This window comes from Amphiprion ocellaris, chromosome 14 (genome assembly GCF_022539595.1).
Source record: "Amphiprion ocellaris isolate individual 3 ecotype Okinawa chromosome 14, ASM2253959v1, whole genome shotgun sequence".
NCBI lineage: Eukaryota > Metazoa > Chordata > Actinopteri > Pomacentridae > Amphiprion > Amphiprion ocellaris.
In genome coordinates, this window is record NC_072779.1 from 10,199,324 (window position 1) to 10,219,491 (window position 20,168).

General features: G+C 39.0%; 1 protein-coding gene and 1 long non-coding RNA gene across 2 annotated transcripts; both read right to left on the reverse strand.

The window, feature by feature from the left end:
* Positions 1–869: 869 nt before the first annotated feature.
* On the reverse strand, positions 870–4,510 carry LOC111588268 (uncharacterized). Its single transcript, XR_002748168.3, has 3 exons — positions 4,376–4,510; positions 1,389–1,514; positions 870–1,169 (listed from the first exon to the last, which is right to left on the reverse strand). It is a non-coding gene; the product is annotated as an uncharacterized LOC111588268 (long non-coding RNA).
* An 8,626-nt stretch (positions 4,511–13,136) lies between these two features.
* Positions 13,137–17,206, reverse strand: hmgb1a (high mobility group box 1a). The gene is made up of 5 exons (XM_023298533.3): positions 17,081–17,206; positions 14,662–14,822; positions 14,255–14,400; positions 13,928–14,102; positions 13,137–13,824 (listed from the first exon to the last, which is right to left on the reverse strand). Exons 2-5 carry the CDS (start codon positions 14,806–14,808, stop codon positions 13,672–13,674), a joined length of 621 nt encoding a protein of 206 aa, XP_023154301.1. The 5' UTR covers positions 14,809–14,822; positions 17,081–17,206; the 3' UTR covers positions 13,137–13,671.
* Between the last annotated feature and the right edge of the window lie 2,962 nt (positions 17,207–20,168).

Genomic DNA, 20,168 nt, shown 5'->3' on the forward strand with positions numbered 1-20,168 from the left:
GAGACAGTAAAGAAAAGGGAACACACAAAATCTGGGCTCAGAGGGTCAGAAGTAATCTGATCACAGTTCGGATATCAAACCGAGTCAAAAATTAATTCAGAAACTGGATTAAATGATGTAATCCAGCCTTGGTTTTGATCTGGATGAAACCTCCAGTATGTGTTCATTAAATCTTTTTTGGTAGATTGAGATACCTGTGATCCAAAAAAACCCCATCAGGATTATCCTGACTTGAGCAGAAAGGTGGATTTCAGGAACAAAATGAAGCAAAACTTTAAAACTGTTACACAACAATACACCATGTATGTAGTAAATTTATTTAGATTTTGTACTTAATTTATTTTTTCCTAAGCGGATAAAGTTGACATTAGTCTACCTATTAAGCCTTTCAGTACAGTATAGTAAATCCATCAAACAGCTGTCAATATTAAACAAGGAGGATGATGCATTTAAGATACTTACTGAACGAGAACCCAAAGTACTACATCCATAGTAAATGAAATACCGACTTGAGATCTATCCCTCTCAGAATGTTCTGTATTTTGTTAACTATTGTAACTTTTAATGACTATATACAGTGTTAGACAAAGGGAAGTTTTGACCAGAGAGAGGCCTTCGCTGAAACAGAAGAGAATCAACAAAGTCATTAGGACTCAGTCATCATGACAGGACAAAATCTGATGATAACTAAGTCAAAAGTAAAGACATTTAATATGAAACCAAACATGTTAAACTGGTGGTGCTTGAGGAAAAATTAAAGCATTACTAAAGTCTTGAGGATTCATTGTCTGAGACCCACAGAAGTCTTTTCATGTCCACTGTCCATGTTATGTCCCCGAGAACTAGGGGATGAGGGGAGTAACGAATATAAAGAAGAAACAGATACAGAGGCACGAAAACTGATTGGGTAACATCAACAAAAGAACATTTATTTATCTAAAAAGACGATTCCGACACAAAAGCACACCTCATAAGTGCAAAGCTGGTCACTCTACCCAGCTCTTTAGCCAGCAGAGACTAGTCCTTAAGCAGAACGCAAGACAACAACACCACACTCTGGCAGCTGATTCGGCCCACTGGCCACAATGCTCAAGTTGGCTCATCATTTAACCATCCTTGCTGATTGTAAGGAGCCACAGGTGCATCTAGCCACTCCCACCGGGCGTAACCTGGGAACAGAGAAAAGAGAAGAGAAAAAACACAACCTACCTTACCTACTCAAACACATCACAGAACGTAGCAGTCCACTTAAGGCAAAGAACCAGTGAAGATCAATACTGTTATTCACTTGTTTTGATTAGAAGATCAACAATGAAAATGATACAGGTGACAAATTAAAGGAAAAATGCTTTGCCACAAATAAATACAGAGTTGTTTTGATAGATCACCTGAGGGATCTCTTTCAGGATGACAATGACCCCATCCACTGAGCACGAGAGGTCACTGAATGGTCTGATGAAAACGATGTGAATCATATGCAATGGCCTCCACAGTCCACTGAGCCATTTGAATACCTATGGGAACTAAAATTTTAGACAGCGTTCTTTACCACCATCACCAAAACACCAAATGAAGGAATATGTCTTGGGAAGAATGGTGATTCATCCCTCCAGTGGAGTTCCACAGACTTGGAGAATCAACATGAAGGTGAACTGAAGCTGAAACATCTCATTGAGACACTTTTTGCTGTTTTTTCCTTTAATTGTCACCTCTCTGTAAGTGGATCCAAATCGCATCCTGCAATCATCAGATCTTACCTGATTTAAAACCTCAAACATCATCAAAACACCAAGGGAGGGAAGGAATATCTTTGGGAAGACTGGTATTTATTTGGGTCTTGCTTTTAATTTGTCACTTGTCTGTATTTCACTTCAGTTTTTTTTCCATATTCTGTCTGGTTTCATTTCATCTTCGGTTAAGATTCTGCTTTCTTCAGTACACCACACACTTCTTTCTTCTGTTCACTGGCGAGTAAACATACAGTTTGTATACAAAAAAACACAATCATATTGCACATGTATATTTACTGCCAAAACACTTTTTTATTGAAAGGCTCGAGACAAGTGAGATGATTCATGCGATTCCACCAGGAGCACAGGATGACACATGCACTTTCACAAAAACGCAGCATTTGTGTCACCGCCTACTCAGCCGTTTGCAATACTTTTTGAAACCTCAACAACATGCAAACACACGTTCTACCACTGTCTTTCACAAACACGGACAAGCGTGTGTGCCCATAAACAAGTCGTTTAATTCACAGTGAGAGCTGAGTCAGTGCTAGCAGACTCGTCTCCCACTTAGAAATATCTTCACTCATTCACTTTATGCTTTTTATTCCTGTGGAAACACACACAGGCAGTGTCAACCCTGCTCTTCTGAATGACTAAAATAAACACAATGAAACATTTTATACTGCAAATGAATGGCTGATCTTTTCATTTTTTTATGGAAACACTAAAATATGTGTTTCACGACATCAAGAATGATAAGTTTAGGAAAATAAAACTACTGTCAAAGCACCAAATATTTGGAATGAAGTGTTTGTTGCATTGCTTACTGTAATAAAATTCCTACTTGAAATAAGTCTTTCATGTGTTAATGCTTAAATGGAACTGACCTCATTCTCATATTGATAGTAGCTTTGTAGATATTAATTTGCTTGTCTGGTTAACTGTTGAAAATCTCTGACAACTTCAGTAAACTTGACAATATAAGTTAAAAAAAATGTTTTGCGTTGAGCCAACTTGATCAAAATTGGTAATACTTGATCAAATAAGCTCAATCAACATCTTTTCAATTCTCTTAGATAATCATCTCTAATCTAATTCACTTGACAGTTAGTTATATCTAATTAGTTTAAGTGCAATAAACTTGACACTTTACATTAAGTTAACTTAGTCGACACAACAAGAGTCAAGTTGAGTCAACAAATTATTTTTTACAGTGTATTTCAAGTCATTGTATATAAACGATGGTAGACAGTGATAATTTGGGAGGGCTTAATGACAGTTTTGGTTTTCTGTCATTAAATTTAAATGATTTGGGGGTGTATATGTGATACTCGTAGCACTGTAACTTACACTAAGAATACTAACAAAGACTCAGACTTGAAACATCTGCACGTCTACCATGACCCTGATGCTTCAGTGAATAGAGAGTAACAGGAGGACCATAAATGTTTTAAGTAAAGTGCATCATCCTTTGCAATAGCATCACCCAGTGGAGGTACAAGTTCATAACAAGATACGGTTCCTGTGACATGTCTTGTGTTATGTGTTGTGCCGTGATGCCTTATGAGGACAAATCAGTTGTTGAGCAGCAGAAAATAAAGAAATAGATGTTAAAGAAGCAGGAGTGGATGTGCAAAAAGTTATTAACCAATTCCTAATGACTCAAAAAAGAAAACTAATCCGATGTAAAGCATTCAGCTGAACAAACTTGAGTTTAAAATAAAATAAAAACATCAACTATAGCTGCAGGTTCACAAAAAGCTGCCAAATCCTCATTTACTCTCTATTCAGTCTTCAGTCTCACCTGCAGAAATCCTACCACTTGCCCGGGTAAATTACCCCAAACTGTGAATACGTAAGAAAAGTATTACCTGGTTCCTTCTGACATACACCTGAAAATATGGGGACATATAAGCATACATGCATGAAAATGTCAACGGAAATCCCTGTCCTATTCTTCCCTACTTCTTCTGTGCCTGACATGATCATGCAAGCCTGCCTTCATTCTCCCTTTATGATTACTATACTAATTTCCAGGCAACACAGACAGAACTGCTGGACGAAAACAGCCAAGAGAAAAACAAAGCATCAAGCTCACAGTAAATGGTGATGTCCTTCACCCATTCACACACCAGTGACAGCAGGGCTACCATGCAAGGTGATCACCTGCCACTGGAAGCAACTTCAGGTTCAATGTGTTTCAAGGAGACTTTGCATGTGAAAGAACTGAGGATTGAACCACCAACCTGGACAATTTCCTGTTCTACCATAGTCTAATTAACCAGCCAACTCCAAAGTTCATAGCAGCAGATAATAGAAAAATAAACAAGTAACACTCACATTCTCATCAATAATCAAACTCATCACTGACAATGCTTGAGAACTGGGGTAGTGAAAAAGCAGAATGTCCTCATGCATGATTCTTTCCAGTAAAAACTATCATTCTCCAGAGTGTATTGACCTTCATATTTCAGGCCTGAAGGAATCAAACCTCACATACACACACATATAAACTGCAGCAGCTCCATCTCTCTGTGTGTTGCATGCTAAGGTGCTAGTATAAACTTGTGTAGTGCATCCATCATCACATCCTGCATGATGCAACTCTTAATGTTTAGAGTGGTGTTTTTGTTTAAACTTACAGCATTTGACTTGCGGTGGTGATGTGCTATCTTTTAGTGTGGGGAGAAGGTTTGTGTAGATGTTGATGATGCCTGGCTGAAGAGCAGCTCCAGACCCCACCTGTCTGTCATCATGATAATTGACCTGGAGTTCTGGTCCTCTCCCCACCTGCCTTCCTGGCTGATTGGATCACCACCCAGTTCTTCCCTCTAATCAGACTGCAGCAATTCGAACACCAGTGTATAAAGCTTGAGCAAAACTACCAGTACTGGTGGCTGTGATTTAACATACACCTATGTGCCTCTTGTATGTTTTGTGATTAGGGAGAACATGCAAACTCCTTGCAGAAAGATCCAGGGATCTTCTAGCTGAAAGGCGAAGATGCTAATCACCAAGCCGCCGTGCAGCCCTTGTTATCACCTCTTTTTTTAGTGAATTATCTCACTAAGGAATAAATGACTTTACCAAACCAAGAACATCTGTTTTTTTTACGATCTTCACTTTGCCCGAGCAGAGCTGGGATGTAACATCACTAAATATCAAACTGAATCTGTATTTTGGCGTAGTACATGAGAAAATGCAAGTACTAAAGCACACATTAAAAGCACGGCGTCATCATGTAGGTCCTCGTTGCCCCATTAAAACAATCAGCCATGAACACGATAGTTTTCAGTGGTGTCTGCTGGCATGAAGACATGAGCAGCAGATCCTTTGGGTGCTGTGGGCTGCAGTGTGAGGCCTCTGTGGATCAGACTTGTTCTATGAATGCTTTATGGGATGGGATCTGGAGAGTTGACAGGCCTTGTCACACCATGTCAATATTTCTAAAGCTGTTCCTGAGCAGTTTTTTTGGTGAGGTGGGAGCATAGTCCAGCTGGAGGAGGGAGGCCTCTGCTCTCTGAGAGCCATGAGAGGTGTGCTTGGTCTGCAGCAATGTAAAGATAGATGGTACCTGTCAAAGTAACATCCACGTGAATGCCAGGACACGGTGTCGCTCATCAGGACATGGCACTGTAATGATGACAGATGATCACTGTCACTCACTTCACCTGTTAGAGGCTTTAATGCTTTAATGGCAGCTCTGCATATTTCACATGTTGCCCCCTTTCTAATGTAAAATAAATCATCTGAAAGGTTCCTCTAGCTGTTTGACAGCATGTAGGCCTTTTGTCAGTATGAAATGTACATTTTTTAACACACTTCACAAACTGAAAATATACTCTAAAATGTAAAATGTGTTTCTTTTATCACATTGTTCCTTGCATGCATGCATATATATTATAATATCAGGCACAGATTGTTATAAGACAGACCTACTGTAAAAGAGAAAACACTATTTTTTTCTCTCTCTCAGTCCTATGGCATATATCTTTTCTTACCCAGAAGCAGAACAAAAAAAAATCAGTCAATCAAACCATCCTGCCAGTGTTCTGTGGAGTCTTGATGTGCACACTTCAGTGAACACAGACTTGATAGATGCATGGTTGTGATGTGTTGCTCATGATGTCTGCAGGTTCTTGGCTCAAAGTGCCTGTTAAAAGCAGATTTGCATAAAGAGAAACAATGATTACCAAGTCTGGATCTACAGCAGGGGCTGACTGATCATTATACCCAGTCTCTGCTCAGACTTCAGGACTCCTTAATGTACACCCGATGATCTCAAAAAAGACTGGGTTGAACATTTCAGTTCTGAACCTTTGTCTGGTGTCAAAGTCCTAACATGAGTAACATCTTTAAAACAGAGACACTTGCTTTATTATCACCAACACCTGACATATTATTGCATCCGTAGTTGGTTTTTAACTCCTTAACTTTCATTTAACTTTCATTTTCATCTTATCTCTCACAAACTGACAGAATCAGCTTTATTCAGCTTGTTGTTAAATCTATATTATGTTTAGAGAGAGACAAACACAAGCTTTTATGGAGATCCATCTTTTTCTCCTTTGATCACTGATTTGTATTTTTGCACTTGAGCCCAATTGTCTCTGTTAGGAATGACTCCACTGTGTTTTTTTGGATTCAAATTGCTGTGTGTATTGTCATCACATGTTGTGCATCATTTTGAACTGATTTAGTCACATTGCATCTTTGGCATCTTTGGAAACTTTGGGATCAGCAGAACAATTTGAAACAGTTTTCAGCTTTTCTTTTGTGGATTTGAGCAAGACTTGTATGCACAGATGTTAAAATAAGACAGCAACGGCAAAAAAAATCAACAGATAAAAATTAAAATTCTCTGCAATACAGCTGAAATTTACCTGAAATTTGTCTCCTTTAAAATGCCTGAAACAAACTAACAAGTATGAGTGTATATGGACCAGTTATTAAACAAACCATTGAGCATAGTTTTAAAAACTCTGGCGATTACAATCCAATTGATGTTTGTGTATATAACTGGAAAATGCTAAGAGTGAGCAAAAATGATAATGGTTTAATTTTTAAATTTTTTCATTTTGTGGGGGTTTTATTGTGAAAGATCTATCAGCTGCAAGGTCGTATCTGTTATATCTGCATGGAATTTTATGACAATATTCATGCTGGAATGACAGCTTACCAATTCCTGTGACCCCATGACCTTCCCTGTAGCGCCACCTGTAGGCTTTGCAGGGCAACTACTCTTGTTGAGAAGGTATTTGAAATGCATTCATGACAGATTAATAAGAAACTGGCATGCATGCATGTGGATCTTAGAGGTGAGACGGATTTGATAACACATAATTATTATAATACACAGAGTTTAGACTTGAATTTGCTCACTGAGATACGTTTCTAACGGCGTGCAAACTCAGTTTTAAGCCAGTCCGATTTTCTTTTGAATCTTTCTGTCAGCTCAAGAGCAGATTATTTCAGGCAAATAAAGATCAGTGCAGTGACACACAAAAAGCACTTCTTAAGATCTTAAATTGAGATTGGCTTAGAGGAAAGGAAAGTTATTTTTTAGGAGCTGAAATTGAGAGGAATGAGAAAATCGTTCAGCTCTCATATTGGCGTTACATTGAGCTCAGTAGGTCTTAGTTAGAATTTTCTTTTCCTCTTGGATGCATTTGTTATTCAGAAAAGAGGAGAAAATCAAAAAGGCGAGATGATGAGCAGATCGAACCAGCTCAAATGTTCACAGTGGGGGAAAAAGAGCATGAGAATAAATCAACTCAGTAGAAGCATGATTATGATATATTTGAAAAATGCTGGAAAAATATGTAAAAAAGCATCATATTTAATCTTTTTCTTTTCTGTGTTCATTTGTACAAGCAAATTGCTTGATTTAAATTTATGCTGACCTCATGCAATAACAGAAGTCAGTGTAAATGACAGACTAAAGCAGATAGAAGAACCAAAAAGTACTGAAGACAAGCAATAAAATAAGTGGTTTTGTATTTGATTTCTATAGAGTGACCTCCGTATTAAATGGTGTATTTAAACTGAGCGCTACTGCATTACAGTAAATACACGAGAGCTGGTAGAATATGAAAGTTCATGAAAATGTCAAGGAGCCTTTTACACAAACAAGTGTGTATACAAGTAGAAAACATAAACACACTTTAACTATATTCATCTTTTCAATGGTTTATCCATTAAACTTCTCAAACAATGAGGCAGATGAGTCATGGCTGTGTGAATGAGTCCAATGTTGTGAAGATTTTATAGAATAAAAACATCTTGTTAAGGCAGAAGGAGTCACAAGCAGCCTACACAACTATTAACTGTTAATATATAGATAAATAAAACTATAATGCAGTATATGTGTGGCAGGAAAAGGCTACCAGTGCTTCCTAATAATCATGATTATGTTTCTTTTATTCATAAAACAGTGTTGTAGAAATGCTATGTACAAGAAACACATTTTTCAGTTTTTGGCATCAATTTAAATTTAGATAATCATGTTTTAACCTTGATTTAGAAGCGGCACTACTTCATGATGATAGTAAAACGTGATCATAAAGAAAAGAGAATGACGTGTGCTATGGTTCTAATATTCATTGTAAAAGTACATCAGATGCTGCTGGTCATCTTCTGCTCATATTCATTTATCATTGATGTGAAAAAGACGCCTCCTGTACATTTGAAAACGTGACATTTTCCCAAACCAAAGACACTGAAAAAGGACAGAAAACTAACTCCTGTCTGTGAAGATGGTGACTCAGCAGGGATGATATATTAGAAAATTTGATCTAGAGGAGAATGAATACTTGAAAGCAATAAAGAGTACCTGAGGGCCTTAATGCATTATATTCCATTGCCTGAATTGAAAAAAAAAGACATTTTCACATAAAACGAAGCCAAAAAAGCATAAAGTGGTGCATACATATTCACAAGAAAGAAAGAAACTCCGGGTTAGATGCTTCAGATCTCCTTCGAAGAGGACTCCCACGCTCCTGCTTGATAAGTCTCTTCCAAAATGTTCAAATAGAATCTAGATGCACAATCTGACAGATACTCTTGTTTTTACAACAGAGGAAGAAATCTCCTGATGAAGAAGGTGAAGAATCATTAGTACAGATCCTCAGTCATCCATGTCACAGTAAGAGTTTCTGCAGAAAATGAATGAACTTCCATCTCTCATCCAGGTGGAGCTGAAGAAGCCTCTTAGATAAAAGGAGAAATGTCTTCAAGCACCATAAAGAGAAACCCAGCTGCCTTCTGCTGAGGCTCTTGGGATGAAGGTGAAGAACTCTTGAGACAGTTAAAACACTCATGGAAGCAGAAGGATCCTTTGAGCGGTAGGACATGATAATGTCATGAGTTCAGCCTCCGTTGTCCATACAGCTACTGCAAGGCTGCATCAGAAACGTGAATAGAAATCTATGGGAGAATTCAGTAACACCAAACAAAATGATCCAAAAAGCCAATCCTGTCTTTTATCACAGTCAAACCAGGAAACATCCAACCAATTGTGTTGTCGTACTGATGCAAATATGGTGTCATCAAACTGCGTAAACGTAGTCAAAGTAGTGGTACTTTATTTAAACGTGGGAAAAAGTTGCCAGATTTTCAAGCTGTTGTGACTCTAGACTTGCATCATCTGTTTTCTTCAATTTTAAAGAAGAGGAACAAACTGCAAGTCTAATGACAAAATCGCTGTCAAACTGCCAGACTTTCCCTAACATGAGAATACTGCAATGCAAACTGATGATTTGAGAGGAATCAAATAATTTAGGTACATTTGACTTAAACCAGTGGGATTAATATAACTTGTTAGCTTAATCTGGATCAGTTTAATTCAACTGTGTGTTACCAGTTGAAGCAGTTCATTTAAATTGGTCTAACAGCTCTGCTTTTTCACTGTATAACTTGGCAGTGTGGATGCAAACATGCTGGCTTATCATAAGACTAAACGTGCCTTAATCTGGTGACATAAACAAAACAAACACGCTCATAAGTACAGACACAAGGAAAAAGGGCTACCTTTAATATTTCAGAACAAATAAAACTACATTTTATGAACTGCAAATTTTCCTATTCTAAGGAGTCATGACAAAAAAAATCCACATTAACCTTGATCTGGTTGACTTATCTTCAGTGTTGCAGAAGAATAAAGTGTTGAATATTTCACAAATGTATGATAGCAGCGCTTTTATTATTTAACATAATATATTTTATTGAGTAAAATAAGGCTTCAAAACACCTATAGTTTCATATTTCACAAGCACTATTTCATTATAATGTGTAATCCTCTGTATGACCTCAGAATTATTGACAATAGATAAGATAAGATAAGATAAGATAAGATAAGATAAGATAAGATAAGATAAGATAAGATAAGATAAGATAAGATAAGATAAGATAAGATAAGATAAGATAAGATAAGATAAGATAAGATAAGATAAGATAAGATAAGATAAGATAAGATAAGATAAGATAAGATAAGATAAGATAAGATAAGATAAGATAAGATAAGATAAGATTTACTGGGGACATATAGAGAACATAACTAGAAAATAAAAATAAACTAAAAAATAAACACAAATATATGTTGTACAGATTCTTCCTTATGTGGCTAAAAGAGACATAATGAGAGTATTTCTACACATGGTACCATTAGCAAGTTATTTTTCTGTTTTAAGACAATGTCTGCCAAGTAGAGGGGCAAACTGAAATATTGCAGATACCTTTAAATGTGGAAAATAATAATATTGCACATATCTATATAATGAAAAACAATGAATATGCACAGATTCTTCCACAAGTAGAAATACTGATGTTGCACAGATAAAACCTGTTTTGCACAGATTCTTTTGTAGGTTGAAAATACTGATATTGCAGAGATTACTGCACATGCAGAAGTCATTTAGATTTGACACAGTTTTATAAAAGTCCAAACTAATGATAATACACATGGCCTGTTATTATGTTTTTTGCATTTATTCTCATGTTATGTGATTTAATTTCTTTAATCCACATCTGGGAGAACAATTTCCTTTAAGTTAACCCTCATGTCGTCCTGTGGGTCAAATTGACCCATTTTAAAGTTTGAAAATGTGGGAAAATATATATATATTTTCACAGTGAAAACTTCCACATCTTGAGCATTTTTTGGAGAATTTTTGAACATTTTTTGGTGGAAAAAAGAAAGGTTAAAAAAATGTTTCTTTAAGAACATTCAGAAAAAAAATCAACCTAAATCCAGCGATTTCGCTGGATTTTGGTTGATTTTTTTCTGAATGTTCTTAAAGAAAATATCAGAAGTTTTACTGATAAATATGGAATCACTTTAGATATTTTTAGGATTTTTTTTCAAGATTTTTATTCATTTTTTAAAAATTTATTTATTTATTTTATTTTTATTTCTTGCCAAATTGGGGGATTTTTGTAAAAATAAAACTTAAGGGAAACTTTTAAGGAATTTTTGGAATTTTCTTCCTGAAGATTTTGCAAATTTTTTATAAATTTGGGGCATTTGTTTTGCTAAATTTTTGGATTTTTTTTCAGAGAAAGGAACAATATTTATGGGGACAACAGAAGGGTTAAATAAAGTTTTCTTTAATGTTATCTTATGGTGGATTTTACCAGCAGTTTGGCTGCAGGTGCGGCTTGTGGCCACTAGGTGTCGCCCGGAGACCGCTGATGTTACCCAGTGGACACCAGGTGGTGGATTAACAGGCTTTAGAGCCGACAGTGGCGCTGTGTAGCTAAGCCTGCTATACTGTATGCGTACTTCTGGCCTGCACAGGCCCACACAGCAAACTGATCAACAGCTGAGCGCAGCCACGAGGCACCGCAACTGTTTCTGCATAGTTTCCCTCCTTCTTCCTGCCGCTCAGCTCCACGATCCACTGCAACATGAACAGGACAGTTCACTGGAGTGGAAACATTCACCATTTTTAACTGCTGCAACTGGAGGCTCTCAGTGCGCACAGAAACAGTGGGGAAATAATAACCAGCAGTGACAGCAGCTTGCAGCTGTCAAGTATTTGGTAATTGTATATGCTCGCCTCAAGATAGCTCTGAATGTAGCTTTTCTAGTTCCACACAAACAGACAACACATCTGATTAAAAGATTGAGGGAATTTCAATGCTGCTGCTCTCAGCCGCTGGAGTGAAATGGTGTGAGGACTGATCAGGGACAGCAGGAGGCTGTGTCACCTTCAGGGACTGTCTGGGCTTTATCAGAGCGGTGCAGAGGTCAGCTGCTGCCCTGTGTCTGCCTGTCCTCCAGCCTGGTGATACCAAGGCTCGTTCACCACACCAAGGCTGATCTTGGAGCTCAGGCTGAGCAGATATGCAGCACAGTAGGAGACACATCCTTGTAATTTACACCACAGGTCAGAGTCGTGTCTGTGCTGCTCTGTGAATGCTTGTGTATGCTCAGGCTGGCAGTTGGTAACCCCCTCCTCCTCCTGTCTCAATGAGCCCTCTCCCATGGGGGGAAACTGTGCTGCTGAGACCAGGATGTACGTACAGTGTATGTGTGGCTTTTAGGTCTGGCCAGCAGTGGTTTATACACATCAGCCATATTCTTATGTCACTGGGTTTTCAAAGCACATAATCCTTCTTATATAAATGGTCTTTTTTTTTTTTTTTTTTTTTTACCCTGGATGGGACCTAGAGAGTACGTGAGAGATGAAGCAGCTGTATCTAAATAAAACAGGAAGAGTCAGTGATGCATGTTGGCATGCAGAGCAGCCAATAATGCTACAACTTTCAGCGTACCTCCACCATGGCAGAGAGCCTCACACTGCACAGCTTGTTTGCATACAACCACAGTGGGCTAAAACGCCCAGGATGCACAAACAGTTGTGGTGATGAGTCATTCTTCTGAGGAACAGATTATCAAGGCCACAGTCGTTAGATGCTTTCCCGCTCTGTTTAATTGTCTCCGGGCATCATCATGTCAACTCAGTTTCTCTTTACCCAGCAGAGAAGCAATGCACATAAATACACAAGTCTCACCTCTGAAACATAAAAAAAGAGTGAGTCTTAGGTTTAAAACATTCACTGAGCAGCCTTATAGCTGTGTTTCGCCAAGCAGCTCTAGACTGTTGAATATTTAATTATCTACATTTTAATTGACGGTCACACTGATTTTAGCGGAACTGACATGCAGCAAACAGGTTTCTTTTCATAGAGCTGCTGTTTATCCTGCTTATCTTTCTACTGCTTTTCCAGATCAACCACATTTTACAGTTTTTACCCAGAGGAATTGTGCATTCTTAACAAATCCATCTGTCTTGCAAAAAAGCAACAATTTGGACCCATTTATTCTAATGTGAATAAATCCTGCAGGAAAATGAGCTACACTTTTAAAGATTTTTCCCTGAAATACAACACAAAAACAATTTATTTAAAAAAAAATTGTTTATTGACATCAGAAGCAATTTAAATTTCAACAATAAACAAGGCGTTTTTTTTTCTTATTTTTGCTATTACAGTGGTACATAAAGATCAGTAAAACTGTGATAGGTCAATTTGATAACATGTCATTTAAAATAAAAACACACAGGTAAAGGAAAAAAAAAGGAAGAAACACTCGGATCTAACTCAGAAATTTTTTATGTGCTGTGCACCTCTAGCTAAGGTAAATACTGTAAGCCCACCCCTTTACACTGTACCAGGCAGGATAGTGGTCTAGGAACTACCACTGGAAAAATAAGACTGGCAGAAAGATACAGACACGATACTTGTGTAGTGTTAACTATACAAAAAGGAGAAAAAAACTGTACAGCATAAAAACAACTGATATACACAGCCTTTTTTGTTGTTTTTTTTTTTTTACCCCTTGGATACTAATGTATTTTCTTTCAGTAAGTGAAGTGTGTACAAGGGGGTTAAATGCTTTTTAAACAAGAAAATGACCACTATATATGTCACTCATCATCTACTCATCATCATCCTCATCATCATCATCCTCCTCTTCCTCGTCATCTTCGTCATCATCGTCGTCGTCATCATCCTTTTTCTCTGCCTTAGCAGGGGCTTTTGCAGGTGCTCCGCCACCTGTTTTGCCCTTAGCACGATAGGCTGCAACGTCCTGCAAAACAAGGGAATGAAAACATGTTGAGCTGATGCCGAGACACAAAACGGCCATTTCTAAGTAATTTGTTACCGACTGATACAACAGATCTTCTCTTTACCTTCTCGTACTTCTCCTTCAGTTTAGATGCCTTCTTCTCATAGGGCTGCTTGTCCTCTGCAGCGGTGCTGTTCCACATCTCTCCAAGCCTCTTGGCAACATCTCCGATTGACAGTCCAGGGCTCTCACCTTTCACCTTGGGGCGGAACTCTGAGCAGAAGATGAAGAAGGCAGATCTGGGGGAGAAAAAAAAAGTGAGAAAAAGATTGAGCGTGTCATTTACACAACACAACATGACTCAGCTGCACATGGTTCAGATTAGTTTTGTTCAGAGAGACTTCTTCTCTTTAAGGGACTACAAATCACACCGTTGACTTGCAGTACTTACGGAGGTCTCTTGGGGGCATTAGGGTCCTTGTACTTCTTCTTCTTGCCTCCCCTTGCTGGAACGTAGTGCATCATCTCCCGCTCATAGCGTGCCTTGTCCTGCCTGGCCAGGTCCTCAAATTTGCCCTTCTCCTTGGCAGACATTGTCTTAAAAAACAGAAAGGTAACTTGTTAAATGGTACCATCTGCAGCAATACTCTCCCTACTTAAGTATTATTTCTCTTTTAGCATCATCATCATCATAATCCTACTTATTGCAGAACAGTGCACCTGTCTAATTGTTATCAAAAGCTGTTGAAAAAATTCAAACATTGTGTAGCTGAACTGTCCTGATGTACACCAGTAAAACTTGCAATTATCTATTTGCGCGTACACAATGAGGTTTGTACAACCATCATTTTGTACTACCTTCCATCGCTCAGAGCACTTCTTGGAGAACTCGGCAAAGTTAACACTAGCATCAGGGTGTTTCTTCTTGTGCTCCTCCCGGCAGGTCTGGACAAAATATGCATAGGAGGACATCTTCCCCTTCGGCTTGGTTGAATCTTTCCCCATCCTGATGGCAGTATCTAAAAAATAAAGGTTTTGAATGTAGATTAACTGTGGATATTTAAGCATATTTTGAATTATAGAATGATGTCATGAAATATCAAATACCAAAAGTGGAGTTCTAAATATGTAAATCTAAAATTAAATCGTCTTAAACCATATAAGGGAGTAGTATATATATTAGTGTCTTGTGTTCTTACACGCCTCCCTATCATACTCCTCTGCCAGACAATGAGGATGTGTTTTATTTCTCTCTATTGACCCATAGTAGCACTATTTAAGTCACCCGCCCTCGCTGCTGTCAAACTGTACTAAGTTAGGACCAGTTAACAATCCACTAAGATAAAAACCGCCCAGCACGGACGGAGCTGATCCGATGAAAATTACTTTATTTATTGATGCAATCTGTACCGTGGCCTTTACATAAAACTCACTGGTCCGCGGTCAGCTCCCATTACTTAAAAGCGAATAAACACAACGCGACGGATTCGAGTGGAGAAAAATCCCACCAACATCCACAAATATGTGTTTTCTTTGCAGCCACACAACGTTCAGGTCCGTTTCACTGCGATACGAAACTGCAAAAGTTTCCTAAGTTCAGCTGCATAACATAAACCTCGACCTCCTGTGGGACTATAACAGTGGACAGCTTGAAAAACAAAAAAATGGTTTTGCAAATATAAATACATATATATTCATGTCCTCAAACCTCATCTGCAACAAGAACAGGGCGTCTGGAAACAATCAGTTTTATTCGTGTCCATGTTTTCACCCAATAAACAACTTTGACAGAAAAAAGACACAAATTACACAAAAAGACGTATTTATTGAAAATATAACACTCAAAACTGCGACTCGACGTGATTTAACACTCGTCTGATATAAGTCTTCATTTTCCCTTATTCTGTGAAAAAAATCAGCGAGATCCGTAAATGTGTTTAAAAGTGCTATTTTCTGCTGTACATTTTTCCTATTAAATGCTACTGTAACTCCCAAGTAAGCTGCGTCGAGCGAAGTAGTAATGGCGCATAGGCTCTCGTTGAGGAAAAGGAGGTCAACAACGACGGCAATATTTCTTCTTCCATTTTGTGAGAATGCCTTCTTCATGAAAGAAAGTCCCCCTCAAATGTCTCCTCCCGCCTCCCAGTTCGCTTTGCAACACGACAAATATGTCTAGAAAGCCGGCGATCTTGACAAAATATTTCCCCGATTGATTCCTATTGCACTAGCCGCCTTGTATAGTAATACATTGGGTCTGTACTGTGTCTATGAGCGGGCTGTGCTACTGCCTTGGTTTCTATGAGCTCCTAATGGCCGCTCGTCTTCATCCACTAACATGGAGAATATGGCTCCTTCTCTTTGTGTCAACGCACAGCCATTGCACTGCATGCAATAGAGGGCAGAGCGACCGCGGCGACCACTTCATTTCAAGACCCGATTTAAACGTCTTCCGAGCGTCGGAAAAATACCCCGGTGGCGTCGTTCGAATGGCGAAGGATTGAACTTTCTTTTGCCGTCGTTACATCGCATAGTTATGAGTTTGTTTCGCGAGAAAACACGGTTAGAAAAAGTTGAAGTGAACTGCGCCTCTGTCACTGGCTTCCCATTTGCCTCGCTGCCTTGTTTCCTATGCGAATACAGTCAGCCATTACAGTAAAGCGCAGATCGTGAGGTAATTTTTTCGCCGTCTTGTCGGCTCAACTGTGGCAAACAAACATATGGACGGGCATATTTTCACACGGTGGTTCTTTTTCTTGTGTTTTTACTAATTTTAATGGAAGTATCCGGACCCGCACGCTCCCCAGCCTTCACATGACAGGCATTCAGCTTCGCAATGCACTGCAATGCCAATGGCTAGCTAACGGTGAGTCTTCTACCATTGTCGCTAACGGTGTTGTCCGCTAGACATTCCTGAATTTTTGCGCGATAACTAGCGTTTGGTTCGACTCCATTTTGTAAAAACGACACGACAGCAATATTCAAAATTATTCGTATTTAGCAAAATCGACGTTTTTCGTCGAATTTCGTCAAGGCTAATATTCATTTCTTCCTTTTTACAGAGCGTCTGGTCCACACTCCCAGGCAGAGTAATGTAACGTTACCTGCTTAGCGCCGGCGATTTTTTGTTGTTTTTAACGCTCAACGGCGACAAAATATTTCGCAAGCAGAAAAAGATTCAACATTGGACAATGGCGAACGCGTATCTAGGATATTTGTGAATGTTATCGTCGTTCTCGCCGTAACGGACACTTAAAATGTTCGTGTGTGCGATACTTACCTAGTGACTATCGCTGGACCTCAATGCTCTGCAATGGCTGTGTATGAGGCAGCACAGGCGATACGCGGTGTCTTCAGTCTTCAGCTCTCTAACATTACTCTCGGCGGGGCTCGCACGCCATTGGCCAGCGCCCGGTCTGGCGCTCCTGTGATTGGCCGGAGGCTTTTCATTGTCCTAATAGAAGACGAGGTCCCATTGGCTGGCTTTTGTGAAACGTCACTGAAGTTTTGCGAGGCGCGTGGATACAAAAATATTTCTGTCCGAGCATGCTGGAGCTGGTAGTAGTGTAGTGTGTTTGCCATAGTATTGAATTCACTACGTTGAGCACAGTGTACAGTAGGCAAGTTAAATGAATGAGACAACGTGGAGCGCTTGCAGTCAGCGAACCGGGCAGCCGTGAGACGTCGTGCGGTCGTGTCGGACGTACTCTCCGTCTCCTCATCCACCGCCTCCATTGTACATTCCCCTCAATGCACGTGAGCTTATTTGCAAAATTATGCCTTTGAAAATGCACATAGAGAACATCGCGTGCTCGCATGCAAGAGACGCAAGAAGCGATTGCTCATCCCGTGCGTGATGGATGCGCACTGGATATGAATTTTTTGCAGGATTTGGCACCTAGATGAAGGGAAAACACAATAGCAATTCAGTTTAATGGTGTCCCCTTTGATTACTGTGTGGTGTAACAGTGTGATGCTAATTTCCATTTTTAGCCCATTATTGATAGAAAGTAACCCCACTGACTGCACCAGACACAGTTTTCTTATTCTCTTTGACAAGTATACATAATAATTACTTACAGTAGGCACTCATTGAATGCTATTGGCTATGTTTACTTATGACACTGCATTCAAATTAAGATAACAATTTAGCAGCATATCGCAAATCATGATGACTACAATCAATGGGTGAATGACCTCCAGACTGTTCATTTTTAGCACTGCACAATAGGTTTTTTTTTTGCCTGATACTTAAAGGATTCATATACAGTAACAGATTGAAAGATGATAGTGTACTCATCCCTAATTAAGACAGGCTTAAGGAGATCAAACAGCGACTGTTCAGTTTCAAACAAACCTTGTGAATAAAGCAGCCTATAGTTAGTTGGAGCAAATCTGACAGTAGTTTCAGCGTATAGGAAATAAATTTTTGCAATGAGGTATAGCAATGTTTTGCTTGTGGGACTATTGTTTCTATTCAAACCTTGCTACTTTAATTGCAGGCCCAAGCTATAACAGATCTGTATGATAGCCGCATACAGAAGTCATTGGCTCTTTACTCCCAATCTCAGGCATATTCTCCTGTGTAATGAAACTGTTAAAGCCTTATATTACAATGTACATAAATAGGAAAATGTTGACAGTCAGGAGTCCATTCATTTTAATGCACCTCACAGTATCCAGTCACATTATATTAACAGATCTTGGATATGAGACTTTTAATCCACTTTTTATATATGCATGTTTTTTAATGTCCAGCTTAGCTAATACTTTCCTATCAGTATCTCCCTACATTATAATTTCATACAGATTACCATGCAGAAAATAGAATAAAGCTCACCACACAAGTTTTTTTTCACCCTTTTTCACATTAAAATTAAGCTGTTAGAAATTGCACAGCACTAAAACCACATTTCGCTTTGCTGATGTTATGCAGTTGAATAATTTGGTTCATTAGCTCAGTCAAGAGGTGTCAAGAGGTCATGTAACTGTACTTATATTTGTTTGTTTGTCAACAGATCTTGAAAAGTAAGGTTACAAAGGCATGGAATTCACTGAGCACGTTTGTGCTATTAAAATACAATCTGATGAGTCTGATGACCCTGTGATCTTGCTCTAGCGCCACCATCAGGCAAGGATTGGAATTTATTTGAGTGTGTCCATCATAAAAACTGTGTCTTTATGGTATATCCTGACTTGTAACTCACACTGGCACAGAACCTGCAGGCTACTGTTTAAGTGAGTATAATTGAGTGTACCCAGTGGTTCTAAAATGTTTATTATCTTTTTTGGGTAGAATTAAGCACAAACATCTGCTGCCAAAATTCTTATTTTGTGGACCTAAAATGCACATTTTTGTGACCTTGTAACCTCATCTCTAGCGCCACCATTAGGCAGAATTTCCAGCAATAAACAGAGGAGTAATTAGCATCTATTGCAGAATGTAACCTGCTAAAAATGTCAGTTCTATGAATACAGATTGTGAAAGAGGCCTTTCCTAAGACGACTTGCTTATTTTGCACAAACTTTAGGGAACATGATGTGATTTGACTTTAAAGGCATGTCTGTGTGTTTAAATGTGGATAGTGGGGGTGGGGTCATGACAATAAGAAAAATGTGCACCGTCTATTAGTATTTGCCAAACATAGTCATATGACCACTGTAGATAATCTAATAATCATGTGTGCTTAAAAAGTATCAATGTTTTCTGTATGCCTTTCATGTGGAAATCTATTAAACACCCTTCTTCTTCGCAGCTTATAGAGAAACAAAGAAAAATGGCTGACACAGAGTTTATTCTTATCCTTGAATTAAGAATGGGAAGGGTGAACTGTTTCCAAATGCCAATCACAACCCAGACTCAGGCCACATGTCTGCCTGTGATGCTGCCTGTCTGTGTCTCATTTTTGCATCAGGAGATGCCATGGCAGAAAGCTATAGCCTGCTCATGAGGCTAGGAGGCGGCCAGTTTATGCATTCTAATGAGCGCTCCCTGGGAAAAATATGCAAATTCATTTTGTCATCAAGAGGAAAATAGAGGACAGGAGAGCAGCAGATACAGGAGGGGCTTAAGGGAGGAGGGCACATGCAAGAGGCGGGCCTGGGTGGGGGGAGATGTGTGTGCGTGCACGTCTGTGAATGTGAGTGGGTTGGAGTGTAGAAGAGCATGGGGTGTGAGCGCTGTGATGGCTGAAGTATTAGAACCAAAGTGAGGGACATATGCAAACCCAATACCACCCCCACCCAGTCATCCACCCCCTCTACTACTCAAAAAGCCCCCAGACAACAGGCCTACCAAAACAAATATGTAATAAACAGTCAGCCTCAGCTACAGAACCAGATAAGTCAAGTTCAGAGTGGATATGGGG